Source organism: Lemur catta, chromosome 10, assembly GCF_020740605.2.
Source record: "Lemur catta isolate mLemCat1 chromosome 10, mLemCat1.pri, whole genome shotgun sequence".
Taxonomy (NCBI): domain Eukaryota; kingdom Metazoa; phylum Chordata; class Mammalia; order Primates; family Lemuridae; genus Lemur; species Lemur catta.
This window is the reverse complement of record NC_059137.1, coordinates 87,995,097-88,005,746: the sequence shown is the minus strand read 5'-3', so window position 1 is coordinate 88,005,746 and position 10,650 is coordinate 87,995,097. Positions and strand designations below refer to the sequence as shown.

At 59.8% G+C, this 10,650-nt stretch overlaps 1 protein-coding gene across 1 annotated transcript; it reads right to left on the bottom strand.

Moving 5' to 3' along the window:
- Window positions 1-537: 537 nt before the first annotated feature.
- LOC123645726 (NUT family member 2G-like) lies at window positions 538-7,078 on the bottom strand. The gene is made up of 8 exons (XM_045562154.1): window positions 6,997-7,078; window positions 5,816-6,605; window positions 4,930-5,058; window positions 3,794-3,930; window positions 3,022-3,320; window positions 2,464-2,580; window positions 1,290-2,029; window positions 538-976 (listed from the first exon to the last, which is right to left on the bottom strand). The coding sequence occupies exons 1-8, from the start codon at window positions 7,076-7,078 to the stop codon at window positions 538-540; spliced, it is 2,733 nt and encodes a 910-aa protein (XP_045418110.1).
- Window positions 7,079-10,650: the final 3,572 nt, after the last annotated feature.

The window sequence follows — 10,650 nt, the reverse complement described above, 5'->3', positions numbered from 1 at the left end:
CCCAGATGTCTCCCTCCAGCAACCACCTGGACCCCACCCCTGAGGCTCCTCCCAGACAACAAATGCCACGTCCCAGGCAGCCCCTGCTCGGCCCTCTGCCCGTGGGGTCTGTGCCCAAGCCCGGCAACAGGGCAGCTGACCCTCAGCCCCCTCAGCCTCCATCCCCAGCTCGCGCCAGCCCTCCGGCCACCATGTGTCGACAGCCATTCTGCCCCTGCGGGGCCGGTTGGGTTTGTGACCGCTGGTATACATATTTGTGTCAGGAAGGGACTGTTTGATACGAATACAAATCTATGCATGCGACAGTTCCACACAAGAGTTCGGTCATCCTTTGGGACGGGAATTGTGGGGGATTCCAGGCAAAATCCCGAGGGCCCCTGAGGTCAGGCCCCTGAGGCCACAGCAAGACGGGTCTCCTCGTTCCGCGGGACAAGGCCCTTTTGTGCCCAGAAACCCTGCACAGGGACTTCGTATGCTCCCCCCACTGTCACGTCACAGACACAGGCCCGTGAGGAGATGCCCCTTGCCGGGTCCCGATTAGGATTCCGGGGAGCTGCCGCCTCGCCACGCGCCAGCGCTCCACTGGGCCGCGCAGACGTCAGCTCCTGTGCCCCGGCAGAGAGCCGTGTCCCCTAGACCCGCGCCTTTCCTGCTGTCAAACCCCTCCCCAGGAAGGGCCCTGGCTGTGCTGAGGGTCGCTCTGGCCCCGGCGTCCGCCTCCTCCAGGGAGGCAGAGAGAAGCTCCCCAGAGAAAAGTACCCCAGCCAGGCTCCCTTCTAGAAAGTGGGCAGATGACCTAGAGACCGGAGAGGCTCCAAAGCAGCTTTCCGTGACAAGAGGGCTAAGGGACACACATGATGACGGGATGCGCAGAGAAGACCCCTGGGGTAGGCGAGGCTCTGTGAGTGGGCACAGAGGGACCTCAGGGATCTGTGGGAGTCTGCCGGCGAGGCGGCATCGCAAGGCCAGGCTACATCTGGAGGGGAGCACCCGGGGGTCTCAGCGGGCCCTTCCTTTCTTCCTTCCTCGCGGTCCTCACTCCCCGAGCGGCACAGATGCCAGGACAGGGACAGCAGCCCTGAGAGCATTTTCAATAAAACTTCCTTTATTTACATTAACACACAATATCCCAGGGCACTGTCCCCCTGGAAGTGCATCGCCCCCACCCTGCCCCCACGGCGCGAGGCGGAGCCCTTGGCACTCGGGGCTGCAAGCTGTAGCAAGGGGCCACTCTCCGTCAGGGCCCACCTTGGGGGCTGGCCCCCGAGCGGCCGCCCTGCTGTCCCTACAGGCTACGGCGCCGCTTCTTCCTCGTCCCCGAGACAAACGGGTTGCCCCTTCTCTTTCGAGGCTGTGAGGATCGACCTGGCCCCAAGGCCAGGGGTTGCCCCCCCGAGACCCCGAGCTGAGGCCCTGGGTGGGCGGTCTCTTCAGCAGAGGACGGGCCCCCAGAGAGAGTTTGCTTCTTAGACTTGGCCACCGTAGGGGCAGTGAGGCTGAGGCCTCTTCTCTGAGCAGATGGGGGCTGGGCAGGGACAGGGCTCTGGGACAGCCTCCAGGGCACCAGCCTGTACTGGGAGGACAGGAGGAAGGTCAGGCTGGGGAGCTCCTCCTGATCCTCACTGGAGCCATCGCCTGGCCTGAGCGTCTCCCCGACAGGAGAGGCTCCTGGGAGACCTAAGGCATCCCTGGTCCCCAGGCCAGGGGAGGAGGGTCTTCGGCCCTGGGGAGGCGAGGCTGGCCGGGCGGCCCTCAGCCTGGGGGACTCTGGATGCCCAGAGAGGTGAGCAGGGGCCTTAGGCCCGGGCAGCTCGGCTTGCACTCTGCCGTGTCCTTGAGGGGCACGGGCAGCCGTCTGTGGTGGGCAGGGCTCTGCACCGACCCCCAGCCGGGGGCCACAGCCGTCGCTGTCTGCACCTCGGCCAGCTGCAGACTTAGAAGGACTCGAGTCCAACCTGGGTGCACCACGACTTGGGGCTGCCCCCACACCCCGTTTCTCCTTCAAGTCCAGGAGTCGCTTCTCCACCAGCTGGGGGAAGAAAAATGGGCATTTATTTCCTGGCGCTGTACCAGCTGTGAGGATGGTGGAGACAACGACGCCATTTGGGCAGAAGGCAGGGAAGGCGACTGGTCACTTGGCTTGTGTCAGAGACAGAGCCTGTGGCTCTGCTGACTGCCCTCCTGGGCCTCACTGCAGCTGGCCTCCTGCCCTTCCTCTCGGGTCCTCTGGTCTCCTTCCTACTGGTCCGCACCTGCATCTCCCCCTGCTCCCCAGTGGCTCCCCTCGGGAAGCCGTGCACCCCGGCAGGGCAGGGGAAGATACAGCTGGGGTGGCCCTCCCTGCCCTGGTCTACCCGGCTGCTCCTCCCTCCCCTGCTTTCCCTGAGGGGCCCTCTCTGCCTGGAGTACTGAGTGTGCCTCCCCCCATGCTTGCCCTGGGGGTCCCTCCCTCTCCTGGTTCACCTGGTCAAGGGTGAGCCCCTCCTCCTGCTCCAGCTCCTGGCTTAGGGCCAAGGAGTCCATACTTGCTTCTGGGGAAAGCAGTTCTTCCAGGAATCGGGGGTGAATCACGGCCTCCACCTGGGACAGAAGGAAGAGGGCGTGAGTGTCCTTGGTGGGCGTGACCTCGAGCCAAGGGGACCTCGAGGAGACGCAGGAAGCAAAGACCACCCCATCCTGGTGCACACCGCTGGGTTGTTATACCATCCCGACCACCCGCTGCACACACACACAGACACGCAGACAGAACACACACAGACCAACCCACAGCCACGCGGACACACAGGAACACAAATGCACGCACCCACAGCCACATTCACACACGCCCTTGGTGACAAAAACACACAGACACAGACACGTGTGACATATACACTCACGCCCATGTACACACACACACACACACACACACACACACACACACTCACACGCTGCTCTGTAGCTAAGGAACAGAGCTGAATTTCAAGGGGGAGGCAGTGCCATTCCCCGGAATGCTCCAGAGCCCAGTGCCCCAGGCCTGTCCACCTTGGTGATGAAGCCTTCCTGGGAGCACAGCTTGTCCACGTAGCTGAGGAGTCCTGGGTCCGGGTACGTCCCGGCCTCGTCCTGAGACTGCTCGGTGGCCTCCTCTTCCCACTGCGCATCAGGCTCGTCCAGAGCCCTGTGGGGCGGCCCCAGCAGCTTGTCCATGATGTCCACGTATTCCTTGACGGACTCAGCAGGGATCTCCATGGGCACCTTGGTCTCCGGCGGCCGCCGCTGGGGTGCGGGTGGTGGCAGGTGGGCGGGCCGGGCCTTGGGGCCAGCTTTCCTGGGAAGGACCACTGAGGCAGGGAGGAAGGAGGATGGCGTGGCAGGGGCTGCAGCACTCCTCAAAGGCCCACTGGGGAGGGCTCGGGCCGGGGGACATGCATCCTGTCCAGGCCGGGGCAGGACAACCTGAGCTGTGGAACCCAGAGAGGAGACGCCGCAGGAGGGGGCACATCTGAGACAGTCTCGCGTGGGAGGAAGTTTGGGACCACTGGTGCTCGGGTCCCCTCCCCAGCTAGCCCCTGCTCCATGGGCGGACTGTGGGTTGGGTTTGGACAGGCCGCGGAGAGAGTAGCTCTGAAGCCTGAGCAGGTCAATACTCAGTTCACGACCAAGATGGCCGAGCCCCCAGGTCTTGGTGGGCGGTTTGGTTGGAAAGAGCAAATGACCCCTCTTGAAGAAAAGTTCGGGAGGTGGGGCCGGTGGCCTCCCTGGTCCCTTTGGCTTTTGCTCCCTGTGGCTCCTGAGGGAAGGTGGGGAGGCTCACCTGGCTGCTGGACAGCCTCAGGGGCTGGGGGCCCTCGAGGAGCAGGCCTCGGAGGGGCCGGTGGAGGCAGGAACTGGGACCCCTTTATCCACTGCAGCTGCTGGTGCTGCATCTCCTCTTCCTCAAACTCCATAAACCTGGGGGTGTGGGAGGCACAGGCCGTGCTGAGAGGGAGGCCAGGCCCCCGGGCCCAGCACCAGGGAGGGGCCGACCACAGGCATGGGAAGGAAGTACCCTGGGCGGGCTGTCCAGGCCCTGGCTGGGTCCAGTCCCAGGAGGGAACTGCTCCCAGGGGAGAACCACAGACTCGGGGTCGCCCTTCCTCCCCTTGCACGTGCAGGGCCCAGGCCATCGACACGGGCTGGCTGATGCAAGTCAGGCCTCTGTGACTCAGGCAGGGCCCGACTGTGGCCCCTCCTCCAGGCCTCCCCTGTGTCTGCCCAGGGCCCCAGAGCACAGCCCACAGCCAGATTCTGGGCCAGGGACGTGATTATCGCAGAAAACACCAGCTTTGCTGCCCAGATCCGGGAATCCTGAGGCTGGGGCTGTGAGCCCTGAGGGTAACCTGGGGCACAAGGGCCCAGGAGATGGCGGGAGGGATGGAGGCTGAGCTGAGAGGACAGGGTTCGTGTCCTCTGAGGGCTCTTGTTGCCTGGTTGTCTGTATGTTAGAACACAGGGCCCTGCCGAGGCGCAAAGGCAGTAAGGCCAGAGCCGTGTCCTCGGGTGTGTGAGGCGCCGGCTTCCCCTGACCAGCCTCGCCCGGTCCCTGCTGGGATGGCAGGTGACCAACTTCTGGCCACTTTTCCTGAGGAGGGGTGGACCGCAGTCCTGTGGATAGTCGCCAGGCCACCTTCTGCACAGCCCCCACCGCTGGAGGAGACGCACTGGGCCGTGCTGGTGACTGTCACCACCATGACCTTCACCATCGGGCAGGGACGACCCAAGACCCGGCAGGGCAGAGCTTCTGGGACGGGAGGCCCGAGACACCCCAGCACCCAGGTGGAGGGAGCGCGGGGCCTGTGCCGGGGGGCACCCCTCCTCACGGTCTGCACCGACCAGCCACCACAGCAGCCCTGCCTCTGTCACCCACCCTCACCCCACCACGCAGCCCTGAGCCCAGGACCCCTGACTCACTTTCCTGCCATGTCGTAGAAGACCATCCGGTCAAAGTTGCTTTTGTGTTGCCATTCCTGCATGGCCCGCCACAGGCCCTCCTCCAGGGTCATGGTGGGCTTCAGCCGGGCCAGGGTTCGAAGCACTGGGCTGTAAGACAGTGGGGTCAGTCACAGCCTACGAGCCCACCTTGCATCCCGAGCTGGCCCGGCCCAACACACATCCCCTGCCCTCCCCCAGCTGTCCTGCCATCTGTCCCTGTCAAGGCTCACCCCAATGTCGGCTGCTCAGTCTTCAGGACCCTCCCACCACCAAACAGCAACACCGAGGGGATCATGTGGCCTCTCCGACTTCCCCTTGAGTCCTCATGTTACCGTGTTCAATGTCATATTCAATGTTCGGGGTTGAGTGTTTGCTTCCCCCCAAGTTCCCATGCTGAAGCCCTAGCCACCAATGTGATGGTATTGCCACCAATGTGGGGTGCTCGCACCTCTCATGCGCCCCCAGGTGATGTCCCCATGGCCATCAACAGTCAGGTGCTATGCTGGAGGGTGAAAGTCCAAGGGGAGGAATCAGCGTGTGGCCCCAGGGATCTAAACCCAAATCCTAGCCGGCGTCACACCAGGAACCCCGTCAGACCTTTGGATTTCTGTAAACTATGGCGTGGTAATTATTGGAAGACGAGGACTGGCTGGACTCGCTGTGTGGTGAGGCTCGACTGAGAGAAGGACCCGAAGCATGTCGTGACTGGAGTGACGTGAGTGCGGCTGAGAAGTCCCCTTCCCAGAGGGTGGCCCATGGCCCTCAGGGCCATCCTTCCAGAACCCCTAAATTGCCCCTCCTGTCCACCCACGTTCCTCTGTATGTGTGACCTCTGCATGAGCCGCCATCCCCTGAGGACACTCACATGAGGAAGCAGGAAAGCGCTTCAGTATCAGGACTCTGGGGCAGGTGCCTCTGGGCCAGCGACTTGAAACGCTGCCAGCGTCGGTAGTTCTCGTAGACGCTCTTGGTGTTACAGGAGTCATCCCGTGAGGCGTTGGCCTGGGAGGGGGGCAGGCTGCCCTCCCTGCACGCCCCGAGGGGCTGTGGCCGAGCTTTCATTGGGGACACAATGGCGACCAGCTGGGTCGCCGGTGGGGGCTCCGGGTGAGGAAGGCCCATGAACCAGCCTCCTTCGCTGGCTGGGACACCGCCAACAACCGGGACACTGCCAAGGACTGGGGCACCACCAGGGACTGGGGCACCGCCAACAACTGGAGCACTGCCGATGACTGGAGCAGGCATCACGGTCTCCACGGGAGGAGCTGCCCAGAGTAGGGGAGCTGGACCCTTAGCACCCCCGCAGAGGGCTCCTGGAGCACTCCAGTTGAGTGGGGCCTGAGCCAGGACCAAGGTCTGGGTGTGAGGGGGCTGCACCGGCCCCGCTTCTGGTCTGACTTGCACAAGGACGTTGAAAGTGCCAGCCCCACTCGGGCCACGGGCACTATCTCCTCCCAGCAGAGGAGTCGCGGGCAGAGCAGACAGCACCAGGGGGGTTCCAGGAGGGAACGCTGCAGTCATGAGGGGTGGTGGCTGCTGTCCCCAGGGTGGCCGGTGTGCTGGGCCAGGGACAGGTGGGAGAAAGGGCAGACCCATGAACGGAGGCATGGAGGCACCAGGGTTCAGGGTCGTGTCCGGTTTCAGCACTGAGGATGCTGTGGAGACAAAGGAAAGGGTGGATGGAGGAGGAGAAGCGGCAACCAGGAGGGAGGCTCTCGCGCTCCCCATTAGTGAGTGGGGATCACAGCGAAGAATCTCAACAGGTGTGGGTGCCACACGGCCGGGGGGACATGGTGCGGGTTGCAAAAGTCCCGGGAGTGAATCTGATGCTCTGTTCCTCCATTTGAGAATTATTCCGCTGGAGAACTTGACCCTGACCCTGTCTGCCAAGAAGCAACACCTGAGCCTTCACTGCCTGCAAGAGCCCCCCCAGGGACGCCTGGCAGACAACTGGCAGCCTCGACGGCTTCTCTTGAGCCATGGATCAGGCTGGACTTTTCCGGCGGGAACAGCACCCCTTAGTGTGCCCAGCAGCACGTGAGGGACCTTCCTCAGTGGCAGTTCTAGGCACCCCAACGCTGGCAGGTTCAGAGGGCCCCATCTCATCCTCAGTCTTCCTTTTCCTCATGTTCCTTAGGACCTGCCCTCTCTATCCTAGCCTGACACAATAAAACAAAAACAACTGCAAGAACTCTCTCTCCAAGCCAGCGCCCCAGGAATCCTGAAGATAACCCCAGAACGCATCACCTCAGGGTGCAGGTGCTTCTCCTAGCACCACCCACAGCAAATGCTGAGCAGGGGTCAGATTCGGGCCACCCTATCCCCGTGCTTGGTGTTCCCTGCCCCCACTCTAGAAGCTCTGTTCCCAGGGGCCCGGTCTGTGAAGTCGGTGTTGCGTGCCCTGGGATACCGTCATTGCACAGCCAGCAATGGCTTCACAGGATTGGACAGGGGCCAAGACATGGGGACGTTGGGGCAGTGAGGGTGGGTTTCCAGAGATCTGCATGGCCGTTGGTCATCTTAGAAGGGGTCAGGGGCGGGGGGCGGTGCGGAAGGCGGCCATCTGTGGTCCTTCTTCTTTGAGCTCCCAATAAAGGAACGTAAAGACCCAGGCAGGAGCCAGGTGCCAGGTGGGACAATGTTGCCTGGAACTCATCCCTGTTCACTAGGACCTCAAGCAGACTCTAGCCCAGGAGAACAAGGTCCACAGCTCATGCACCTAATTCATCAGGACACGGGTCCTAACTTTTAATAATAATTAGAGACGATCATATTCCCAATTGTGTGCTACTCTCATTCCCCTACTGAAAAGGAAACCGGCCTTTTCACATCCTTCCACTCAAAACCAACAACCCTTCACACTGTTCCCCATTCACGAAGTACTGGACGTGGGATCTTGGGAAAATCTTCATCTCGACAGTAAAACAGGAGGCGGGAGGTCGGCTGTGAGCTAGTGGACAGGATGAAGCGGGTCTGAAGACCCGAGTTCCCGCAAAAGGGGAACAATTCAGAACCACTCAGGGAAGCCCAAGCCCTGTGCTGGTGGAGGATCCCCAGCTGCCCCACCCTTGTTCATCCAAAGACAGCAGCTACCTGGGACTGAAAGAGCAGCTGTCTCCAGGGGGAAGGGGCTGAGAGGCTCAGGGCTGTAGCAGTCACAGTAACCCCGGGCCCCGCTCACAGAGGGGATATGTCACCGCAGACTCCGTCACAGATAAGCCACTCAACGGTTTTCTGGCTGAGGCCATTTCTCCCCACTCCCCCCAAAGATCCAGGAAACTGCTGTCCAAATCCCTCAGAATAATATCACGGGACAAGCTCCCGCTGCCTGAAGAAATGGCAGAGGGCTCAGGTTGTGCCCTGTAACCCTCCCTGTGCTACCGCCACAACGCAATCCCACGACTCCCTACGAATACATGTCGAGCCGGCCAGTCTCCCGTCTGGAAAGACTCAGTCTTTCCTGACCACGTCTCCTCCCATGCTTCCCCCTTGCCCGGTGTACCTCCCCGACTGCGTTGGTCCACTTCCCGGGCGCCGTCCTCCCCAACCACAGCCTCAGGTGGCCATGGGCTTCCCAGCTGGGACAACCCAACCGGGGGACGTGCAGTGTTCCCTCCCTCGTCCCCATCCCCATCAGCTGTCCCCAGGGTGAGCTTCAACTTGAGTCTGAGGGGTGGCAGGGGGTCTGGTAACACGGCTTCCGCCTATAGCCTCACCTTCTTCTGAAGCCATCCCCGCAGCACAGGCACTGACAGCAGCCGTCTGGCGGCCTCCTCGGTAAGAAAAGTCACGGGCAGGACCCAGAGCGTGACCTGCCTCAGCAGACGCTCAGAGGTCCAAGTAGAGCCGGGCAAAATTTGAGCGTAAACAGGATAGAACCGCAGCGGCCCAGCCATTCCGCAGTGGGGGAGGGGTGGTGGGCAGCAGGCCTGGGGGGTCGGGGGGACCAACATTCCAGGAAGTGCTCTGGCAGGTGGGCAAGAACCTGGAGCTCCCTTCCAGTTAGACAGTGGCAACGTCATCTGTGTGTGCCTCTTTAGGCAATTTGTGAACAGTTCTGCAGATTCACAGTTCACGGATTACTTGATGTCCCCTTTTCTCCGACTGTTCATCAGTAAGCCTACTTCTGCACCCCTCAACCCACCCTGCTTTTCACCTGTGGAGCTGGGCTCTTGACGAACAGCAACAGTGGCTGCAATTTCTGAACAAAATCCAGGACACATTTTCTGTCTGCGAAAGATGGATTCTTAGGGAGGCCGGCCGACTGAGTGTCTGCAAACAGCAGGGTCTCAGCAGACCCAGGGGATCTTTGCTCAGCATTCTGTAGGAAGCAACCCTGTGTGCCGGAGACCCGCCCATGGCCACAATCTCTGCAAGAACGAGCATTTGCAGTAAGGAGACTCAAGTGTGAGCTGTGGCTCCACCACGACACACAAAAGTTACAGAGAAAACATACGCAGGCTTCTTTGATGACATGGAGTTTGGAGTAGCCATCATACCCTTCTTCAAGCCTCTCGGTTTAGCGGGGTTAGGCAAGCTGGAAGGGAAAGGAGGGCAGAGCACCTTCTTCTCCTTCCCTAAGGTAAAGGGGCTTCAAATTCCTAGAGCTCAGGTTTCTCCAGGTGTTAGCAATGCACTACCCGTGGACTGGATGTCCATTTTGAGACCAGCCAGGATTCTACCTACCAATGTCCGGAGCTCCATTCACAGGCATCCATTCCTGCATCCTTGAGAAGATGAAGTGAGAGCAATTCATGCAAAATCAGGGTGAACTTAAGCAAAAAGAAAACCAGCTAGAGGCTAGTATGAAAAAAGCAAACTATCTGGAGATTTTTCTTAGGACTTAAGCTCCACGGGGCAACCTTACACGATTTTCAGTCAAGAGGGACAGTGAGAGAAATCATCATACTCGGGCACTGAAGGAAGGCGGGCTTCTTTGTTGCTTCTCCCCTTGTGAAGTCATCCAATATTGCCCGAGTTCTCACTCATGGTTTTGATACAGGATTTGAATGTGTTTTTTTTCTGGGCCACTGATATAAAATTTGCACTGTGGAAATAGTGTCTCGTCTGAATTCTGCAATTGCTGTTGTACTTGATTAAAATCCTAGACGCCAGAAGCAGATATAATCCAATTAGCCCAAATGTAATTTGTGAAGACTGGCCAAGGAAGGCAGTAGCTGAAAGTCCTCTGGACCCTGCTCTCTGACCATTGCCACAGAAAAGTCCTGGCCTGGCACTGACTGATGAGGAAAAAAAAAAAAAAAAAAATCTCTGTCCACCTGTGAAACTCTTACCTAACCAAAAAGAAAGAAAGAAAACCCATGTCTGGACGTGGATCACTGGCTTCGGAAGACAGATGCTGTTCCAGTCATGGAAGTTGGAGGAATGGCAAGATGCCCTGTCTGTGCCTGGCCTGCTTCCAGTCTCTGCAGTTGGAGGCTCTTCTCTTCAAAGTCCTCCTGTGGATTGAGAAATACAATCCTGCAAACAACCAGGAGGAGGCTGTGATGATTCAAGTTGCTTCTGAAAGTATCACAAACTCATGTCAGTGAGTTGATGCTGTAGTATGTTCTTGCCAACTGGAACTCTGCACTGTATTACAAAGTGGGGGGCGGGGGAGAGGGTGGAATTGTTCCTTTTCTAATTGCTGCTGCGTCATCTCAAATTGGCCCAATTTCAAATCTTGATGAAGGTTATAAG

What these genes read in the sequence shown, in the direction of transcription:
- LOC123645726 (XM_045562154.1), bottom strand. Translation starts at nt 7,078, where the DNA reads ATGAGGAAAAGGAAGACTGAGGATGAGATGGGGCCCTCTGAACCTGCC. An exon ending in TAGAACTGCCACTGAGGAAG is followed by an intron (nt 6,606 to 6,996) that starts GTCCCTCACGTG and finishes TTGTCTCCACAG; the next exon opens with CATCCTCAGTGCTGAAACCG. An exon ending in AAGAAGCGGCGCCGTAGCCT is followed by an intron (nt 977 to 1,289) that starts GTAGGGACAGCA and finishes GCTCCCCTCCAG; the next exon opens with ATGTAGCCTGGCCTTGCGAT.